Raw genomic sequence first — 22,907 nt, 5'->3', positions numbered from 1 at the left:
TTACTCAAGTTCTGTGCTGCACTAAAGTACAATTTAGAGGTATTTGTACTTTACTTGAGTATTTCCATTTGATGCTACTTTATACTTCCATTCCACTGCATTTCAGAGGGAAATACTGTACTTTCTACTCCACTACATTGCCTTAGTTTCTTTTCAGATGAAGATTTAACACAATGGATAATATAGCAAGGTTTTAAAATACAACACATTGTTAAAGATGAAACCAGTCATTTCCAACCTTTCTGGCTTTTGACACTTTACAAAAAGCAGTTTGTAGTCGGGGTCACATTTCAGATGTCTATGAGTTGTTAACAGCTCCACCAAGTGGTGATTTTTCCCTCTAAATTTCTCACATGGTTTAATGTCAATAAATGTTCAAATGATCCAACATTTCACCAAAAATCAAAGATTAGAGAAAAAAATAATCCAAAAACTGAAAACAGATTTGTGTATCAGAACTTTTTTCTTCTTTCCTCTCCCATTAATCATCTCACGACTCCTCAGATTTATCAGGTGAACCTTTGGAGGGTCTAAACTAGCTGACTGTATATAAAGTAGTTCAAACTAGCTCCACGTCCAGCAGCTGCAATAGCAACATGCTGCTTGCACACTGATGCTTCAGCATTAATAATGTAATGATGTTACATATAATAATATCAGTCAGAGGGGTGCAATTAGTACTTTTACTTTAATACTTTAAGTGTAGTTTGTTGCTAATACTTATGTACTTTTATTATGTAGGATATTTCATGAAGGTCCTTTATTTGTAATGTAGTATTTTTACATTGCTGTATTGTAATTTTTACTTAGGTAAAGAAGTGGCATTTTTCTTACCAACAGTACGACACACAGTTCGCATTTATAAAGTTTGTCCCTTTTCAGCTTCCTTAGTTGTTCTGGCTAAGCTAACCAGTGGCTAACACACTAGCCATTAGTTATCTTCTAAAGTTGACCACAGGAGTAAAAAAAACAGTCAACATTAGCGAAGTTTGTCAACAACCAGGTAAAATAAGGTTTTTCAGTTGCTTTAGTTTGTTAATCTAAAGTTAATATTGTCAGTCTGGTTCAGCCTCAGTATTATCAGCCAACACAATATTGCTAGCTATATTTGAATAATTTATTTTTCCATCATATGAACGATATGTACATAAACTAGCTTTAACGGTATGTGTGAGGCTCAAACATAAGGGGACAAGAATATTTTTCAATAATAGAAACTAAAATGTATCTTGAAATGTACGTTAGTAGCAGTTTAAAGACAGAGTCCATTATAGCACTCAGTTAGCCTATATGTAAATAATGTAGTTAGGGCTGCAGTTAACCATTATTTTCATTATCCATCAACCTGGCAACTATTTTCTCAATTAATTGGACTATAAAATGTCAGATAAAAAAAAATTTCCCTGAATCCAACTTTAACTACATTTAACAAGCTAACATGATTGGAAGGTTCCTTTGATAAATTAAGCAACTTATCGATAACCTAATTGCTGTTAATCATTACGTTTTGTCAATCGACTAATTAACCGTTTCGTGTCGTCCACAACTGTGTAGTGGAAGAAGTATTCAGGTCTTAAGTAAAAGTACCAATACAGTAATGTAAAAATACTCCATAAGTAAAAGTCCTGCATGAAAAATCCTACTTAAGAAAAAGTATGTTAGTATTTGCAGCAAAATGTACTTTAAATATTACAGTAGTATTACAGTAAAAGTACTTAATTCGTCCCTCTGACTGATATATTATTATATGTGACATCATTAAATTAATAATACTGAAGCATCAGTGTGTAAGCAGCATGTTACTGTTGTAGCTGCTGGAGGTGGAGCTAGTTTCAACTACTTTACATATAGTTAGTTAGTTTAGTCCAGTGGTTCTCAGCCTAGGGTTTGGGACCCTCCAAAGGGTCACCAGATTAATCTGAGGGGTTGTTAGATGATTACTGGGAGAGAAAAGAAGAAAAAACAAAGTTCTGATACACAAATCTGTTTTCAGTTTTTGGACTTTTTCTCTAATCTTTGATTTTTGGTGAAATATTGGATCATTTGAACATTAATTGAAATTAAACTGTGAGAAGTTTAGAGGGAAAAATCACTATTTGGTGGAGCTGTTAACAACTCGTAGATATCTGAAATGTCACCCCGACTACACACGCAATTTCCATCGGAAAAGGAACTAAAACTGTCAAATAAATGTAGTAGAGTAGAAAGTACAATATTTCCCTGTGAAATGTAGTGGAGTGGAAGTATAAAATAGCATTACATGGAAATACTCAAGTAATTATTGATATTTATATTTATATGTATTTAACCGGCCAGATTTCAAATATCATGTGAAGTGGAAATGACTCTTTCCCATCACTGTCTGTACTGAACAAAATGATCTTGTATGAGCTTGCCTCCTTGATCCCACTGTTCAGATGAACAGTGAATCAGTCTATGAAGGTCACATAGTTGTGAGGTCAACGGTCTTGTGAACTCACAGGTGTAAAACACAAAAGATATGATTACCTTCTAATAACGTAGGACAGAGTGGTGTACCATAGTGAGTCAGTGCTGAACACTTGTATTCACTGAATGCCGTATTTTTTCCTTGACCTGTAAGTGACGCAAGGGAATGTGTATAGGTCTAAAATCAATTTGTTTCCTCTCAGGTTGGAGAATATGGTCGTGAATCTCTGCCTGCCACATTTCAGTACAACAATCCATTGCAACAAGGTGCGTCACATTTCGTTAAGCTGTCACATAACTGTACCTTGTTCAACTTGACCGGTTTGTACTTCTGCAGCACTCAGGTGACAAGCAACTACTGTCAGAAACAATCAGTTAGAGCATAAAACAGGCAACAAACCCAAAAAAATACACCCAAGTGGTGTCTTATGCGAGCACTGTTCCACTTATTTTCACCTCTTCAAAAGTTAAAGAAAAATAGGTCTGATATGTGTCGAGACGGACAGGAAGAATCAACATACATAAACACAACATGGCAAAGGATGGAGATGGAGGTCGAAGATGTGGAAATAAAGAAGCAGAGGGACAAAGTGGCGTGTGGGAGACTGAATCACCGCTAACCTTGTCGTGTTCTTTTTATTAGTATTTTGTTATCTGATCGTCGCTCTATTTTCACTACACTCGAAGATGTTATTTCACTCTTTCAAGAGTTCTTCAGTTGTTTTTTTTTTTTACTCCTCTACAGCCTCACCTTTGTGTCATCGTCCTTCATGTTATCATTTTTCACTCTCTGTTAAGTTTTACTCAGTTTTGTAGAATATCATATATTGTTGAGTCTGATGTAAATGTTGTGCTCTTGGCCGAGACATATTTCGAATGAGACGAGGTTCAAAACATTTTCTTTTTTTTCAAAAGTTTGTCCAGTATTAAAGCTTTTTTGTGAGGTATTATTAACGTACCTAAACACTTGCAAATCTTTGTTGTAAACCAGTTTAGCCTGATAGACACATGAGAGTTTTGTCATGTATTACAACAGAAACACTGACCAGTTCTATTTAGAAAATTGGTATTGTGGTTAAAATGACATGTGAGTTTCCGGCTTTGATTCTGGCTGGGGACCTTTAATTTCTGTTTGCTTCCACTGCATATTTCTAATTCCTGTTTGATTTGTTTCTCAACTACAGCTGTGTGCAGATGGGTATGATGTTACAAACCTCGTGTCGGCCGACCCTGCTCTCCGGAGGCGGGGCTTTAAGCTGGAGTACTTCCTACGTCCACCAGTACAGGTGAGATGATACTGTTGTACTTGGGTAGACTTAACTTAAGATACACTTAACTTCACATATCAACAGACTGAAGTGTGACCCACAGACAAACGTGCATGTGATATATATGTTGGATCATTTCTGACTGTTTTATCCCATTTAACTCAAATGAGAATGAGTCTCTATAACAACTGAGGGATGTGTAGCTTGTTTGTCTCATATAATAGCATGGTCTTCATCCTCCTCTTCCCATCATCTTTACCTTGTGTAGCGCAAGTGAGACTTGTTTGAGTCCAGACTAAAATTCTTCTCTTATACCAGATGTATGAGAGGAGGGAGGTGGCTACAGTAGCAGATATATGACTTCCTCTGTCTTATATTGTAACAAACTGTAGATACATTGGTGTTAAAGGTTTGTAAATATCCTCTTATATCCAGTAGCTGCTTTGCTTTTAACCTAACTTCATTCCTGCTATTCAAACTATATTTTTTACATCTTAAAATTTATTCATTTATGTATTTATACCATTCAGAATCTACAGGCTTTAGGCTCCATAGCAACAGCAAAACCCCATGGTAAAATTTCTATATTAATCCCCATCATTAACATCCATTCTTGGTCCATTCCTCTCAGGTGACGTTGAAGTTTGGCTTCCAGGTGGAGCTGTGCAGGGTGGATGTGGAGCTGTGGCCCTGGGGTATGGATCGAGGACAAGCCTGCAAGAAACTAGAGATCAGCACCAGCTCTGATCCGCTACCTTCCCTGAATTATGGCAAGGGTCAAGGCCACGAACAGGGCCAGCGAAAGGAACAAATGCATATGCAAGTACAGAACCGGGAAAAAGAACAAGCATGTGGTAATAAATCTCACCAGTTTAATGGACACCAGTGGAGTGTTCAAGCCCAAAGTTGGGGTGAAGAGGCTCTGGATCGGAAGTCCAAAGAGCGTGCTCAGTCAAACACTCAATCCAGTAGTTCTGAGGCTGAGTTTAAACTGGTAGGTCGTTGCGAGCTGAGGGAGGAAACTCAAATCTGTTTCTCGCGTTCACATTTTTGTCCCCGGCCTCCGTTCCTCTCCGCTCCGCCTCCGCAACCTGCCAACTGTCGGCAGGAGGAGCTGTGGAACCGGGGTCTGCTTTCATTAGGCTCTGTTACACAACTTCGTGTGTCTGTGCCACTTGGCGGTGCTGCCTCTGCACTGGGGCTCAAGGCTTTGTCTGTTTGGGGACAACCTGCTCGCTGCTGCCCCGCAGAAGAAGTGGAGAAAATCAAAAGAGCGCATGAGGCCAGTGAAAGACGACTGCCACGACCTGCATTTTTTGGCCCCTCTGTCAGTCAGACTAAACAGCCACTGCAAGCAACAACAACTCCAAGGTATGTATTCATGAATCACTGTAACATTCTGGTCTCAGTCTCCTTCCTTCCTCTTTTATAAATGTGTGGAAAATAATAGATAAAAAAAATTCTTGTAATGTTGGTAATTCTCTGGTTTTTTGTCTGTCTCTAGCAATCACTCGATCCCGGAAGAGTTCCTTGACCCCATAACTCAGGAGGTAATGACGCTGCCCATGCTGCTACCCAGTGGTGTGTCAGTAGACAATGCTACCCTGGAGGAGTACCAGAAGAGGGAAGCCACCTGGGGTCGACCCCCAAACGACCCTTTCACTAGTGTCCCGTTCACTGCGACCTCCCAGCCTCTCCCCAATCCCCAGCTGAAAAGCCGCATTGACCACTTCATCCTGCAAAGTGGCAATGTGTGGAGGGACAAGATGTTGGGAAGACAAGGGAAGCGAGAGAATCCAGAGCCCTCAAGGCTCATTGCTTCTGTGGTAGAAAGAGAGTCCCAAAACAACTCTCCATTTCCCAGTAAAAGCTCTGTAAACAGTAAAACTATTCAGTATAATGCTGGCACCAGTAACACAAACAGGACTACACAAATAGAAGAAACTGAATCAGGACATTCATCAGGAAATGGGAATTACACATGTGACGCCCAGCCTCTTACCAAAGATAGCAAATTAGAGTTTGATAGGAGGAAGAAACGAGATCTAAGTGGATTTCTTAAAGAGTCAACAGAAGAGTTGACAGCTGAGAAGCAACTACTACCTCAAACAAAAAGACCAAGAAATGATACAGCCTCAGGTGAGAATAGACATTTTCTTTAAACATATGTGTGTCTTTTTGTATTTGTGTGTGTTGGTCGTTTTTCCTGCTGACATGTCTGTTTGTGGATGTTTGCTTCGTCACTGTTCTTCCTCAGTTCCTAGCTGCAGCTCTCATGAGCAGCGTTTGTCAGCCAGCCTGGACGAGGCCCTCTTCTCCGCCCTGAGAGGCCGACCTTCCTTCACCTCAAATCTGTCATTGCAGCAACAAGTTACTCCTGACTCTGAGTCACTTGACAGCTCACAGCAGTGCCAGACTGCAGGCAGTTCAAGCATGCCAACAGGTATGATTTGTATAAATCCACTGTGAATCACTTTTCACAGCAACACTCCTCCCAAAATGTTGTGTTTCAAAAAAAGGAAAAAGTGGCTTTAGAGCTTTGCTTTTTTTTGCATAGTTTGGCTCTATGACATTTACAATGGATTCAAACCGTTGCCCAGTAAAAAAAAAAAAGATATTTTTTGAACCACTTCTGCATTATAATAATATGATATATGCTTCCATCTTTATGCTAAGTGTGTTCAAGACACCTTTTTGAGTTTGCACAAAGCATTTGTGTTGGTTTGCTCACATTAGAGCACGCAGCTCCTCTTCTATTGGTCCCTTGATTCCATTGCTTTATCAATAGCAGCACTCCATTTGGCCATGCCAGCGCGCAGCTTGTTACGTACGGGGAAACCCTCTTAAATAGAGCGTAGGCAGCTGATATGACACTGATCTTCATCAGCTGATAAACAATGGATGATAATTTGAGAAAAGTGGTGGTAGCTGTCCTTGTTGTGGACAAGATATCACAGGAGGAACCAGATTTCAATCTGAATAATGCCATTCTAGCAACTCTGTAAGCTGACCACACTTATATCCTTTTATATTAAGCAACACAATGTCTTTTGAGTTACATAAAAAGAATATATTAAATATCACTGACTGAATTTTAGCTCAGATACCAAAACACTATCATATTATCAAACAGGATTTTATGTTATTTAATTTCATTCAATCACGATTTGTACAATAGGAAAAGTCTGGGCTAGACAAAGGTAAAATTCACTTGGGACCAAATATTAACAACAACATTATACCTGCTAAATATCAGCATGTTAATATCGTCATTGTGAGCATGTTAGCATGCTGACAAGCTAATTTAGCTCTAAGTCTTGTTACATTTTCAGGAGCTTGGAGTGACTGAAATTTATTGCAACCACAAGCCATGTTGAGTTTTTTTCTGAACTGGAAAACCTCTCTTACTTTTTTGATAGACTGTTAGAATCACTATCACTGTTCAATGGTCGATTAATTGTTGAGAAGCATTCAGGGTTGCAGGAAATCAAAAACTGAGGATCTATTTGGTTGAGAAAGGCAGTACACTAAAAAGTAAAACTCCTGAAATGTACTGAAAAACACAAATGAGCAACACACAGCTGTGTCTGAGAATTTGAAATTGATGCCTGTTAAATGAATATAAATCTGTTGACTCTTTGCTAACGTTCTCCCTCACATTTGCTTGCCAGGTGAGAAAACGTGCTCCGCGTGTTCCTGCGTTGTTTCCGTTTACTCCACATCGGCATCACCCGTCTACCAACTAACCTGTGGTCACTTGCTCTGCCGTGCCTGCCTGCGGAGGGGATCACAACCACTAAACTCTGTCACCACAGTTACATCCAATCACATCTTATGCCCTGCCTGCCAAAGCCCGATCTCTCGCAGTGATATCACACGTGTGCATCACTGACAGATGGCGTAAAAAAAAAGACAAACCTTAAAGGCCTGTGAAGAAATGCGGGGGAGTGTCCTCAAGGTGAAGACAGAATTGTATTTGAGATGTGGTGTTTTAGTTTTGTGACCATTTACAGATCCTAGATGGATTTTATTTATAGATTATGAACTTGGTTTGACGCTACCTCTTTGATATATCTTAACAGATGAGTCATGTTTCTCATGGTTGTCGTATTATACAACTGCTGCGGATGAAAATTCTTTAAACATTTGCCAAGTTTATAGTAACTACCTGAATTACAGTCTTCATCTTTTATTTGTCAAGTTCTGTACATTCTACAGTCATTTCATGTCAATTCATTGTAGTATTTCTTTTATTTCTCATTTGCTGTTATACGCGCTTTGTTTACAAGTCTACCAGAATTGTCCCTGATACAAGTGACATAACAGTAAGTAGATCAGAGTTCTGTTTTTAATGGTCACAGGCGAGGAAAGGACATGACTGATACAAAGAGCTTTAAAAACCATCTGTAAAAGAATGTAAAAAAAAAAAAAAAAAAAAAGAAAATCTTGTTCTCCTTTCTTTGCCTTTTCATAGAGTGTAGCTGCAGCCTTGGTTCTGCAGCTTATGTACACATCATTTGTAAGATGTTTTGAGGATGCACAAAGAAAGGTTTCGGGGACAAAAAAGCTGAGAGCAAGAGGCCATGAGAATTAAAGTGGAAATCAGGTAGACCAAGGCTGCGTGGTTATTGTGATGAAACAGACAGGGTCAGGCTAAGCTGATCAGCTGACCTCCGGATGTCATGTTAGCCTTGTCCTTATCGCAGGTCCAGCCTCTCTTCACTTTTTTAACCATTATACATTCCTGTCACTCTTGCATCATTTTTGTTGCTTTAAAAGGGTAAATGCAGGCAGAAAATGTAATAATTGGAACAGATGATGGATTATTTTTTTACTACTTTTTTTATATGTTCTGTACATGTTGGAATGAAATCCCATATTATGTATTTGAATGGCAAATGTTAATCAGGCAGCATTGATGTATGGAATCTGGTTGAATTTGTTAATATAATTCAGTCAAGTTTCTGTTATGGCACTGTCACCCACTGGATTATGTATGTAGTTTTATTTCCTATATTTTTCCTCCATGTTCACTATAAATGTTCCCTTCAGTGTTAAATAATAAACTATACACACAGTGGTTTCCAGCAGAGGTTATACTGCATGTCCTTCTGAGTGTCCTTGCCCATCTCTGCATTTTCTGCCTCTTAACACTTCACCCTAATCACTCTTTTGTGTGCCATTGTGTCGATGAAAGGGTTAAACAGACCAAAGTCAGGGGGAAAAAAACAGTATTTATTGGACTTTGCAATCACATACAGCATAATTTATATGTTGGTTTCCCTGACAACATTAAGCTTAACCAAGGTCATGATCCTGTATCCGCTCAGTGAGAGCAAAGACTGGAATCGGTTTTCTTTTTTTTTTTTGCATCTTGCCTTTATTTGAGAGTCAGTGTAGTGAGACAGGAAACAAGGCAGGAGAGAGAAGAGTGTGACATGCAACAAGTGTCTCCCAGCAGGAAATCGAACTGTGGGCGATGCATTTATACGGTGTGCACCTTAACCATTAGGCCACCAGGGTGCCCCAAAAATCAGTTTTCTGCATGTGAAAGAGAGACGGATAAATCATCAGGTTAATCTTGGTGGTAGATAAAGCACTTTAGTTATATTAATCAGTAGGAAAAAAATGACTTATTACTGTCAAACTGCCATCAAACATGAATTTTATGTCACAGCTTGTGACATGTGTGTGCACTTCAGGAGAGATTTGATCATTTTTTAAAGATATTTTATTAAACTTTTTCTTTTGTTCAGTACAGTAACGGACAGAGACACCTGATCTTGTATATATTGAAATATCAAGCTTGAAAGCTGTGACTGTAATTAATGAACTCCTTCACACCTTTCCCCGCTGCCCTGATGCTCAGTTTTTGCCATTTATAATTTACCTGTTAATCAGCATCACGACAACAGCTAATAGGTGAGATACAACCCTAAGCATGCAGCTAGACGCAGAACAGAATAATGAGCGGAAAAGACTTATGTTTATTTCAAATGCTAATCTTTTTTGGCTTATTAAGTCTTAAATTACGCCAAAGGGATAATTTGTGTGACCTTAAGGTTGGCATGATGCAAGCACAGTTGACTTCATGTGACAAGTCAAAACTGTCTGTCTACAGTGATGAGCAGCTGTACTGTGCATGATCATCATTAAATGTACTTAATCAGTGCTTAAATCTAATTAGTTGTCCACAAACTACAATTAATTGTTCATGTAATGCCATTTTTAGTGTGTGCCCCTACTGCCATCTAACACCGAGGCTCAAATTATTCAGAAAAGTTGCTCCAATAAGTGTGGCGCAGTCTTGAATACAGAAAAGGCATCTCCTGTTGTCATCGCTGTTTTCTTGTGTAGATTTGTTAGATAGCACACATCTGATGCAGAGGCATATCTGCTGCGACCTCTCGCGCACACGCCACGCGCACGCCGATGGCCTTCGGGCACGCGGGAGGAGAACTTGCACGACACTGACGTCAGATCCAAGTGTCAGTCGCTTTGTCAGATGATGTCCATATCTGCTTATAAGTGAGGAGTCGACCGGGACATCCGTCAGACACCCACCAGGCGGAGGAACTCCAGGTCCACGGCGCTCATCTAAACCAGCAGCGATGCCTTACTCCATGTTCCCCTTGTGTGTCCTGGGACTCCTTGCCCTCTCCTCCGCCTGTTACATCCAGAACTGCCCCCGAGGAGGCAAACGAGCGCTGTCGGAGTCTGGAATCAGACAGGTGAGGACCACTTTCAGATGAGAGGTCATCGTTGACTTTCTTTCTTTGTTTTTACGACTTTGGAAATGTTGAACTGGAAATTAACAAACTTCATTTAAAATCATACAGTATGATAAGGAAAGCTATATCTATGTTAAATTCATAAGATAATGTGTTACCATTACCAGTCTTTAAATTATCTAACTGTAAAGAGGTAAGGTATAACTCACCTATTTTTACTTTTGCACTGTTAAGGAAAATGATTTGGAGGAAAAGTATTAAAATATTGGCGAAATGAAAAATAGTATGATAGGTAAAAAGCATAAAGTTAGGCTATGTACAAATATATTATATATGTTTGCTTCATACAAAATGTGAGTATATGTTGCACCATATTGTTGATCATAAAACTGCATTGTTTGATGCTCAAAAAGTGTTTTTTGTATTATTTTTTCCACAATAATTTTATGATTAATACTGTAGTGAGATACATGTGCACAGCAGAAATCAGTGCATGCAGTCATTTCTGAAAAGATTTGATGTTTTCCTGTAATTATGGATCAGCTTTTTGTCTAATAACATGTCCATCATCAATGTTGTATGTGGAGGAAGAGTTTATGTATTTCCAAACATCCAAAGTAGTTCTCAGGATAGATTAGAGAACATCAGAAATGTTTCGCCAGAATGAATGTCACATTGGCCAGTTCACTTTTCAAAAAATAGTTTAATTGTTTTGTCGCACCTGAGAAAAGGGTTATATCTATGCAATTCTTCCTGTAGTGCATGCCATGTGGCCCTGGGGACAGGGGCCGCTGCTTCGGTCCCAGTATCTGCTGTGGGGAGGGCCTCGGCTGCCTGCTGGGCTCCCCAGAAACAGCTCACTGCATGGAGGAGAACTACCTGCTCACCCCCTGCCAGACAGGAGGGAGACCCTGCGGATCTGAGGGTGGACACTGCGCTGCTTCAGGACTCTGCTGTAACTCAGGTACAGTCTGATCTGACTGTAAATATTTTACATGTTTAGTAGTGTTAATACAGTATGAATGGGCAGTTTGAATAAAGTTATTTTCCTTTCTTCTCCCTTCCTCTTGTCTTTGACAGAGAGCTGCGCGGTGGACTCTGACTGCCTGGGGGAGAACGAGGCCTCGGAACCAGCCCACGGCTCTGCAGGGAGCTCACCTACAGAGCTGCTGCTGCGTCTGCTGCATGTGGCCACCAGAGGACAGACTGAGTACTGATACTGTATCTCCGGAGGTCCCTCTGCTCCTCAGGGCCCAGAGGTGCAACAGAAATGAACATCCTCCCTGTTCCACTATAAGCCTTGAGAATCAAACCTTAAACCAATAAAATGCCAAGTCATACTTTGATCTCTCTTAACCCCTACTGCTGTGCTAATTCTGTATCTGAAAAGACAGCTTGCATTATTTAGATTCTGGGGGAGAGGAATCATGAGTAGATATCATGTTTGTTCTGACCTTAGAAATGTATATACTAATGCACATACTGTAAACAAATTTTATTCTAAATGAGAAGATATTACACACCTCAATGCTCCAGTTCAAATAAGAGTTATAGCAGAAAACACTGTAAATAAGTCAGAGATAGGAGATAAAGGTTGCTGACAATGCTTGAGCAGTTACTTCTTGTGTAGTAGAAATATTACTGTATATTGAACAAGGGGAAAACAATAGACATATCACTGCCAAAAAAGCTTCTGTCGTCTGCTTTTCTTATTCCCAGGCTCAAAATAATTACCTTTAATGGTGGAGTCACTGATATAACCTGTTGCTAATTCTCTGTTGGTTAACTGCTTAAACCGTCCTATGCATGCGTGTATGAGTGAGTGTGTGTGTGTGTGTGTGTGTGTGAGGGGAAGTGAGTGAGAGTGAAAGGAATGTATTATTGAGAAATCAGCAATAACTGTCATAGGTTTCAACCCCTTGAACTTGCCCCAAGGTCTTCATTTTCCAGACACAAGACACAGTTTTTTCACACGCCACCGTTCTTGTAAATTATTTGAGTAGTCCAGCAAATACCGATAATGTCAGCACAGACATTCATCACAGTTTTTACTCAATTTTGTTTCAACATGTCCAAATTGAGTAGATGAAAGACAGTGAATTCTTATCGTCATATTTTTTTGTGGGTGGTGATGGTTGAAAGCTCATGTTTCTGCCAGGACACTATGCGGTGGCAGTTTATGTTCCACATCCAGCTGGAAACAGATGAAGGTTCTCCCATATGTTGACAGATACCTTTTTTGACTGATTGTGTGGCATATTGGAAAACTTTTCTCGGAAATTTGTTGTGCTTCCTTTGAGTTTCAAATCACTGTATTGCACACTGTATAGTTATTTGTTTCAAGCCCATGTTGCAGCAGTGATGCAGATTATACACTACTGGCTAGAAGTTTTAGAACATCTTGGTTTTTCCAGTTTTTAAATTTACATAGTTTAAAGGGGACATATTATGCACATTGACAGGTCTATATTTTTAATCTGGGGTTCTACTGAAATATATTTGCATGATTTACAGTTCAAAAAACTCATTATTTATCTTATAATGGCTCTTTATGTAGCCCCTCAGTTCAGCCTCTATCTGAAACAGGCAGTTTAAGCTCCTGTCTCTTTAAGGCCCCCCCTCCCAAGGAGCTCACTCTCTTCTGATTGGCCAGCTCTTGGAAACTGCCTCTCGGGAGACTTTCAGCCGCTCCAGAGGTTACATATACAAACCATGAAACAAACTGTAGTAGTAAGATGTCACTACTTTATCTCGTTCTTTACTTGAAATGTCAACTTCTTAAATACATCTGTACATATTGGAGCCAGAATCTGATCCAAAATATGAGAGTGGACAAAGCAAACAACACATGGAAAAACCCTTAGCAACAACCTTAGCAACAAAGGCTATAGAACAGACTACTATCGATGGGTATGCGTGATGAGCCGCCGTCAGCTTGTTGGCAAAGTAGAAAAAAACGTCAAAAATGCAGCGTTTAGAGCAGGTTGAAGCCCCGCGTTTTGACTTGCAGGGAGCATTTCTACATACATTAACCTCGAGTTTTGGAACTTTGACCATGTTTAACATAGATATCCGACATTATAACAGTATATAAATAACAGAAAACCTCAAAAAGCATAATATGTCCCCTTTAATTTCTCAATGTATAAATAAACAATTGGGGGAAAAACATATTTTTGTTCATGTGGTGGCTCCTTTTTTGTTTTGCATTACCTTTTTGGTTTTGTTTTACACTAACAACAAGTCTGTTTGAGAAAGCATGGAGTTCCGATACTACGATTCACCATGGCAACAGGTAAATAAAAGGCACAGCCTCCATTTTAATCCAGTGGACGTAGAGATATTAATGCATGTGTATGCAGACGGTGCACATTTAAAAAGTGTCACTGTAGCCTACATTACATTTTAAATATATTTGTTCAGCCTTAATCTGACGGGGGACAAAACACAGGAGTCAATAACTGAAACTATGGTTGATGGTAAAAATGATAAAAAGTCTATAGATCAAAGAAATAGACGTGACTGTAAGCTCAATTGCTTCTCATTAGTGAAATCTGTGGCCGTTCAATGAGCTGCAGTCAACGTCCTGGTGCTCGCACATGTGCTCACAGCACAAGACTACTGCAGGTGATGTCTTTTTTCTCACATACACTTCTCATAATTACATAAAAGATCTCTAACATTGTGTTTCACACTGCGTTTCAGTAAAGCATCTCTCATTCCCATTCAGTCAGCCCCACCCCCCACCCCACCCCACTGATGTATGTACATGTGCTCGCTTGCTCACACACAAACACACATACAGAGGGTCCTGCTGCGCTGAGAGCCAATCCACACCGCACAAATACGTGTAAATAAACCACCCAAACCTGACCCAACCCACAAACTGACAACTTTTTTTACCAACACCGGTAGGCTCAGTGAGCTGTGATCGGAGAGCAACACGCTGTGGTCGGGGAGCAATTGGCTGGGGTTTTGTTGTGAAATGTATGCTTATTATGACCTTTGGACTACCAACAGGAAAAACAAAAGGGGTAAGCTATGTTCTGCTATCACTCTGGAGCTTGTTTTCTGCTTCTTTTTTGAAATGATGTTGTTTTGGCTGTGTGTGGTCTCGGGAGTGGGCACCGTTCCATTCTGTCTGTTGCATTGTCTATTGTTGTGGAGTTACAGGCCTATTTTGTACACTTATTTTTGAAGATTTTTCATGTGTATGCATAGTATGCACGTATGTATAGTTTTTTAATGTCATACTCACTTATGTAACACACACTTGATATAAATTTAATAGGTTCTCTAAGTGTTAAGGACAACAACAAAAAAAAAAGAAATTGAATGCAACAGACAAGCTTAGTTTTCACTGTAGTCACACATAGCAACACATTAATCAATATCAAACTTTCAATATAGTCTTAGTAAATGTTAAGCTACTTCGCACAATTCCTCCTGAAATGCAGGCGTAACGTTATGTGTCAATGTTTCAGCCCACAGCCGATCACAATCAGTCAGTTTCTGGAGTGTAATAATCTTAAAACGCCTGTTTCAGTAATGATATTAATTCGTTGGCTGTCAAATTTTATATTAATTACCAACTCCAGCTCAACCAGTAACATATTGCAACATCTAGGTTAACGTTATTTCTGGAACCATGCTGAAATGTGACATTAATATTTTTAAGTTACACACTCCTAATTGCAGTTGCGCACAGTTAACTAGTTTTTAATGTACCTAGACAAGTCTAGCATTAACGTTAGGCTATATTAACGTTATTTTGCCCATATGACAAGTTTAACATTAACATTGTATAATGTTAGCTAACTAACGTGATGGACCTTTATTTTCCAACCTCACACAGACGACTTTTGTTCCATACTATCACCCTAAATTCTAACACTTCTCTGTTATGTTTTGACTTCAGTGCATGCCGGTTTAATATCTGTGGCGTCTTGCTCAAAGGCTAACCCAAGCCTAATTCATTAGCTGGCTAGTTAGCTATTGAATGAGCTAAGCTAAAAAGCCAGGTATGGTGACTGCAAACATCGATACCTGCTAATTATGGCTGTAGGAGCCACATTTAAGTTTATTTTTATTTCTGCGATTTACAGATTTTTTCTTCTTTTTTTCACATTTATGTTTGTAAGCAAAGTGTGCATCCTCCCCAGATCTGGGAGAGAGTGGTTTACAGTAAATACTGTCTTTGACCTCAGCCTCAGCCCTGTAAATGCGTCTGCTGGTGAATGCAATCTGCAACCCTACAGTTAAATATTAAGGACACTGAAATAACTACATCTTATTTTTATTATGTTTATTTTGCAATAAATTCAAAGCAACAGTGAACAATGAACTCTCTCTGGATTTCTTCTCAGAAACAAGGCTGCAAGTCTGATATACTGCACCTGTATTTACTGACACGCACAATACCAGGAAACTGAAACTTAATTAGCTAAATGGAATTCCTGAAAATCCATTCAGCAGATTATTGTTCTTTAAAAATGAAAGCCAAATAGTATACAGGTGATGTTTTCATTTGTTTCAATCTCAAAATAAACACCAAGGAAGTCAATCTATTATTGTGCCACCAGCTCATTGTGAGCGGAGCATACCAGACTCAAAGTGAAAGTAAAGGCTGGTAAAAGCCTATAAAAAGCGAGGACAAGATTTCCTCCCATCATTTTCTCTGCCAGGATGGATCTGAAAGTTGTGTTCGTGATTGTGTGTTTGTGTGCTTTGGCCATCACCACCACTGACACTGACCCCAGTTTCATGACGTTGACTTTAACTGAATAAGTTTAGTTTTGTATTGTTATAAACAGTAGCTGAGTTCATGTTTGTGTTCATTTATTTGTGTGTTGAAGGGAAAGTATGAGATGTAGAGTATTTGGCTCATGTAGCTGCGTTTTAGGTTTACAACCTTAAATGAGAGGGATAATATTAAACCTGTTTCAACATGTTGACTTTCAACCGATGTTTCCAATCAATTTAACTGGCAATGTGCAGCCATGACTGCTCAACCAAAAACTTTCAGTCCTGTTCAGTTTTTAGTTGTCGAGCATAAAAATTCATAGTTATCATTGTTTTATTTTTATTCTCTGTCAAACCCAACAAGTCCCATATAGTATGTGGTGCTCTTGAGAAAAAAGGTAAACTACTGAAATTGTTTTGTACAAAGCTAAGCAGCAATAATGGGAAGATCAATTCTCAAGTTTTTCTTCAATGCTGAAAAAAGTTTCTTTTGGGAGATATAAGTTTATTTGTCTTTTTTGTTATCATTCTTGAACACATTTAGGAATATAATTATTATTGATAACCATATTCTGTTATTTTATTTTATTTTTTTACAATGGATTTTAATCCCAAATTGTAGCTGGCATCCCAAAATGCTGTGTCAAGACAAGAAGGATCGTTCCTATACGAATCCTGGAGAAGGTACAAAGAACGGAGGTGCAGAAAAGCAACGGTGCCTGTGTCGTTTCTGCACTGATGTAAGTGATTGAGGTCAACAATAAGCTAGATGATTGAAGTGATTTTGAAGTAGATTTCATTGTCTATACCTAGTGAGGGACAAAGACAGCCAAAAAGAGCATGCAGATACAGTGTTCACATTAGTTAATGCCTTTATTTTATGGTTTCATTATGCTCATACATATACAGTACTGTGCAGAAGTTTTAGACACTAAGAGTAAAGGTAAACCTCTAGATCCTAAAACATTAAAAAACATTCTCAAACACCATAAGATAGAGAGGGTCTAAACATACAGACCTTATTTTTTGTACAGATGTATTTGAGTTCATGTATATGGTCATATATTTTAAGTAATTGAGTGTCTTGGAGATGATTTGACGTATGTAATTTTGATGTTGGTTTGGTCATTTATTTTCCATTTTTGTGCAGAATGCTTTTTGAGTACTGTTTGCTTGATATTTGTTCACCCTTTTGTCCCCTGATGAAGACCTTTAAGGTCAAAACTGGTCATTTTTTATTGCAAGTAGCCATGATTGAATAAAGGTTTTTAACTTAATCCTGGTGTTTTTTATTCCTGCTCCACGCATGAGTGCCTGAAGTTTGTTTCTCCTTCCTAAAGGGAGGATGCTTTGAAAAATAATGCTACAAATAATTTTTTTCCCATCAATTAACTGATGGATAAGAATGTAAACAGAGCCTAAGACGTTTGCACAGTACTGTTTATAGTATATCCTTGCAATTATCTAAAACTGAAACTTTCTTTCTTTGTGGGTCCATAGACTTTACGTAGAGGGCATGGCTAAGCCCATATGTGCTCATCCCAAGGTGGAGAGACATCTGACATGGATTCAGCGGACACAGAACAAGCGCAGAGCAACTTACTGAGTTGTGGAGTAAAAAAGAAAGTCTTTCCCTTTGATATTTGATATTTGTTACCAGGGTTTCCACAGTTGGTGTTTTCAAGAGCTTGCAACATACAGAAGCTATCCTGTTTGTTTCTTTTTGTCAATTATGCAAAATATCCTGATTTAACTCCTTAAAAGTGAAATAAATCTCTATAAAATGTGATATTTTGTTTGTTTATTTGTTTCATTTTATTTCATTTTTTGGGTGTGCCTTCAAATGTAATCAAACTATCGAGAGAGACGTTTTGGTCACAACAATGTTGCTTTTTGAAAATAAAATACAAGTATATCTGTGTGGTCAAAATAATGTAAACAACAGGGACTGAGTTTAATTTAATGGAGATAGTCCGTGTTAATTCTTTGTCATAACACTAGACTGACCAATGAGAGCACTCAAAGACTATAGAAGGAACTTTATATATATCCAAGAAATTGAAAAATACTGTACCGTACCCTTAGAGATGCAACTCTCGAGCTTTCTATAAATGAAAGTAAAATTGACTTTCTTTGTTCGATCTTGTCCTCTGTTTATTTTGCAATAAATTCAAAGCAACAGTGAACAATGAACTCTCTCTGGATTTCTTCTCAGAAACAAGGCTGCAAGTCTGATATACTGCACCTGTATTCTTTATGTGGTAAAAAAAACAATAGGACATTGAAATAGGGGTTGAAGGAAGAACATGAATTTAAGATTTTTTGCCACCTCAAGTGCTAACATATAAATAAAATAATACTAGAATTTCACTCACCTAAAAAAATTTGAGCACAGACTTCTCAGACGGTCTGTTAGTACAATTCACCGCACAGCAAGCCATATTATTTGCCCGATATTTGCATGGAAAATTCTTCAAAAGACACAAACACCACAAACACAGCTGAGAGGTCAGGTTCAGTGACTCGAACATGGACTCGAAATAGCTGAGGTGACGCTTGGCAGACAGCTAGTGGCTAGCATAACCTGTTATGGCACCTCCTGTCACTCAAAGCAGCCATGCCCTTAATTATACATAACTTTACAGTTTAATAAGGGTGAAATGAAAGGGGAAATTAGGTATAGAGACCAAAACTGTTTTTTTGTACCAGGCTGCAAATGTGTTTATTTCTGCTGTAAAGTTGGACATTTTAACATGGGGGTCTATGGGGGTTGACTCGCTTTTGGAGCCAGCCTCAAGTGGCCATTTGAAGAACTGCAGTTTTTGGCACTTCCGTGTTGGCTTCATTTTTCAGCCCCGGGGGTTACCGCTTGTTTTGGATTATCCAGGAGATGGAGTCAGGCACTGCTAAGATGGCGACAGCCAGAGCTGCCCATTTTGAGCTTCAAAACCACTCCTCAGAAACCAATGGGTGACATCACGGTGGCACTTCCATATTTTTTACAGTCTATGGTGCAGTGAATAAGCAGAAATACTATTTTATGACTTTTTGACCATTTTGAAGCCCAGAATGACCCATTTTTGTATGGCTGAGTTATTGTAGAGTACTGCTCAGCTCATTTTGAAACCAATTCATTTACAAAAGAGTTGGAGTGAGCTGTCAATAGAGCTTTTTCACAACAGACATGTTGACCTGTCACGGTAGGAAAAGCAGTAACATTAATGATGATTTTCTTCTATTCAAGTGTCTCACTGAGCCATGACAGTGGAGCTGACACGCACAATACCAGGAAACTGAAACTTAATTAGCTAAATGGAATTCCTGAAAATCCATTCAGCAGATTATTGTTCTTAAAAATGAAAGCCAAATAGCATACAGATGATGTTTTCATTTGTTTCAGTCTCAAAATAAACACCAAGGAAGTCAATCTATTATTGTGCCACCAGAAAAATTCTTCTAATCATTACTCCAAACTGTTGCCAAAAAATGGTTATTAACAGAAGAAAATGAATAGTTTTTTAACAGTGAAATCAATGTCTTATTTCTCTCTTTCCTTTACACACTGATGTTTGATCATCGTTTTGCATCATTTTGCTTTTTGCTACCATTTGACCATAATTGTTTAACCTGCGACCTGCGTTATGTCCTTTGTTCGTGACTCTGGGTGTGGCAGATGCTGAGCTTTCATCAGGTATCTGTCAATCAATCTGTCAATCAAGCTCTATCACTCTGGAGCTTGTTTTCTGCTTCTTTTTTGAAATGATGTTGTTTTGGCTGTGTATGGTCTCGGGAGTGGGCACCTTGCCATTCTGTCTGTTGCATTGTCTATTGTTGTGGAGTTACAGGCCTATTTCGTACACTTATTTTTGAAGATTTTTTCATGTGTATGCATAGTATGCACGTATGCATAGTTTTTTAATGTCATACTCACTTATCTAACACACGGTGGCACTTCCATATTTTTTACAGTCTATGGTGCAGTGAATATGCAGAAATACTATTTTATGACTTTTTGACCATTTTGGAGCCCAGAATGACCCATTTTTGTATGGCTGAGTTATTGTAGATTACTGCTCAGCTCATTTTGAAACCAATTCATTTACAGTTGAAGTCACCCAAAATGATCTATCTAACAGTAACCTGTGTGATGTTTTGAAATGAAATGAGGCAGACGAAATTACCAGTCTAGCAACATAACAGGTTACACAGTACAAAAGAGTTGGAGTGAGCTGTCAATAGAGCTTTTTCACAACAGACATGTTGACCTGTCACAGTAGGAAAAGCAGTAACATTAACAATGATTTTCTTCTATTCAAGTGTCTCACTGAGCCATGACAGTGGAGCTGACACGCACAATACCAGGAAACTGAAACTTAATTAGCTAAATGGAATTCAGCCTTCCATCATTTCGATTACACCTCTGCTTTACCTACTGTGACATGTCAACATGTCTTCTGTGAAAATCCATTCAGCAGATTATTGTTCTTAAAAATGAAAGCCAAATAGTATACAGATGATGTTTTCATTTGTTACAGTTTCAAAATAAACACCAAGGAAATCAATCTATTATTGTGCAACCAGAAAAATTCCCCCAAAGTTAGATTGTTTTTTCACTCATCATATTGTATGGCTTGCATGTTCTGTAAATTTCACAACATGCAACATTGTTTGGAAGCCACACTTGAAACGTCATTATCTTTGTCAACTTGGATTCATTTATATCAATTAAGCATTTATTTATTTGTTTGTTTGTTTTTCTTTACAAGTATTTGAGGACTATGTTGCAGAATAATATAAATAAATAAGATTTCTTTTGCCTTTTTTTTGTCGAAGGTGAGGGTCAGCCAATGCAGAGCAGGTGAGGGATGGTCAGGATTCAGTGTGAACAGGGAAAATGCTTCAGATGTTTGAACACAGGCTCTGGTTGAAGGATTGTTCTTCTAATCATTACTCCAAACTGTTGCCAAAAAATGGTTATAAACAGAAGAAAATGAATAGTTTTTTAACAGTGAAATCAATGTCTTGTTTCTCTCTTTCCTTTACACACTGATGTTTGATCATCGTTTTGCATCATTTTGCTTTTTGCTACCATTTGACCATAATTGTTTAACCTGTGACCTGTATTATGTCCTTTGTTCATGACTCTGGGTGTGGCAGATGCTGAGCTTTCATCAGGTATCTGTCAATCAATCTCGTTAAAAGCGAGCTTATTAAACCTGTTGGAGCCTGTTGGAGCATGAGCGGAGCATACCAGACTCAAAGTGAAAGTAAAGGCTGGTAAAAGCCTATAAAAAGCGAGGACAAGATTTCCTCCCATCATTTTCTCTGCCAGGATGGATCTGAAAGTTGTGTTCGTGATTGTGTGTCTGTGTGCTTTGGCCATCACCACCACTGACGGTAAAGACCCCAGTTTCATGACATTGACTTTAACTGAATAAGTTTAGTTTTGTATTGTTATAAACAGTAGCTGAGTTCATGTTTGTGTTCATTTATTTGTGTGTTGAAGGGAAAGTATGAGATGTAGAGTGTGTGGCTCATGTAGCTGCGTTTTAGGTTTACAACCTTAAATGAGAGGGATAATATTAAACCGTTTCAACATGTTGACTTTCAACCGATGTTTCCAATCAATTTAACTGGCAATGTGCAGCCATGACTGCTCAACCAAAAACTTTCAGTCCTGTTCAGTTTTTAGTTGTCGAGCATAAAAATTCATAGTTATCATTGTTTTATTTTTATTCTCTGTCAAACCCAACAAGTCCCATATAGTATGTGGTGCTCTTGAGAAAAAAGGTAAACTACTGAAATTGTTTTGTACAAAGCTAAGCAGCAATAATGGGAAGATCAATTCTCAAGTTTTTCTTCAATGCTGAAAAAAGTTTCTTTTGGGAGATATAAGTTTATTTGTCCTTTTTGTTATCATTCTTGAACACATTTAGGAATATAATTATTATTGATAACCATATTCTGTTATTTTATTTCATTTTTTTACAATGGATTTTAATCCCAAATTGTAGCTGGCATCCCAAAATGCTGTGTCAAGGCAAGAAGGATCATTCCTGCACGAATCCTGAAGAAGGTTCAAAGAACGGAGGTGCAGAAAAGCAACGGTGCCTGTGACGTTTCTGCACTGATGTAAGTGATTGAGGTCAACAATAAGCTAAATGATTGAAGTGATTTTGAAGTAGATTTCATTGTCTATACCTAGCGAGGGACAAAGACAGCCAAAAAGAGCATGCAGATACAGTGTTCACATTAGTTAATGCCTTTATTTTATGGTTTCATTATGCTCATACATATACAGTACTGTGCAGAAGTTTTAGACACTAAGAGTAAAGGTAAACCTCTAGATCCTAAAACATTAAAAAACATTCCCAAACACCATAAGATAGAGAGGGTCTAAACATACAGACCTTATTTTTTGTACAGATGTATTTGAGTTCATGTATATGGTCATATATTTTAAGTAATTGAGTGTCTTGGAGATGATTTGACGTATGTAATTTTGATGTTGGTTTGGTCATTTATTTTCCATTTTTGTGCAGAATGCTTTTTGAGTACTGTTTGCTTGATATTTGTTCACCCTTTTGTCCCCTGATGAAGACCTTTAAGGTCAAAACTGGTCATTTTTTATTGCAAGTAGCCATGATTGAATAAAGGTTTTTAACTTAATCCTGGTGTTTTTTATTCCTGCTCCACGCATGAGTGCCTGAAGTTTGTT

The 22,907-nt window shown here is 38.3% G+C and overlaps 2 protein-coding genes and 1 long non-coding RNA gene across 3 annotated transcripts; all 3 read left to right on the top strand.

The window, feature by feature from the left end:
* The first annotated feature begins 871 nt into the window (after positions 1–871).
* ubox5 (U-box domain containing 5) lies at positions 872–8,808 on the top strand. Its single transcript, XM_067613129.1, has 7 exons — positions 872–1,003; positions 2,652–2,715; positions 3,633–3,734; positions 4,348–5,087; positions 5,221–5,855; positions 5,974–6,159; positions 7,388–8,808. Exons 2-7 carry the CDS (start codon positions 2,662–2,664, stop codon positions 7,606–7,608), a joined length of 1,938 nt encoding a protein of 645 aa, XP_067469230.1. The 5' UTR covers positions 872–1,003; positions 2,652–2,661; the 3' UTR covers positions 7,609–8,808.
* A 110-nt stretch (positions 8,809–8,918) lies between these two features.
* avp (arginine vasopressin) lies at positions 8,919–13,360 on the top strand. The gene is made up of 3 exons (XM_067613141.1): positions 8,919–10,447; positions 11,207–11,411; positions 11,528–13,360. Exons 1-3 carry the CDS (start codon positions 10,328–10,330, stop codon positions 11,662–11,664), a joined length of 462 nt encoding a protein of 153 aa, XP_067469242.1. The 5' UTR covers positions 8,919–10,327; the 3' UTR covers positions 11,665–13,360.
* Positions 13,361–16,838: 3,478 nt separating this feature from the next.
* LOC137172319 (uncharacterized) lies at positions 16,839–17,978 on the top strand. Its single transcript, XR_010924944.1, has 2 exons — positions 16,839–16,929; positions 17,690–17,978. It is a non-coding gene; the product is annotated as an uncharacterized lncRNA (long non-coding RNA).
* The last annotated feature ends 4,929 nt before the right edge of the window (positions 17,979–22,907 follow it).

Source organism: Thunnus thynnus, chromosome 2 (genome assembly GCF_963924715.1).
Source record: "Thunnus thynnus chromosome 2, fThuThy2.1, whole genome shotgun sequence".
In the NCBI taxonomy this organism is placed as follows: domain Eukaryota; kingdom Metazoa; phylum Chordata; class Actinopteri; order Scombriformes; family Scombridae; genus Thunnus; species Thunnus thynnus.
This window is presented reverse-complemented; position numbering and strand designations above follow the sequence as displayed.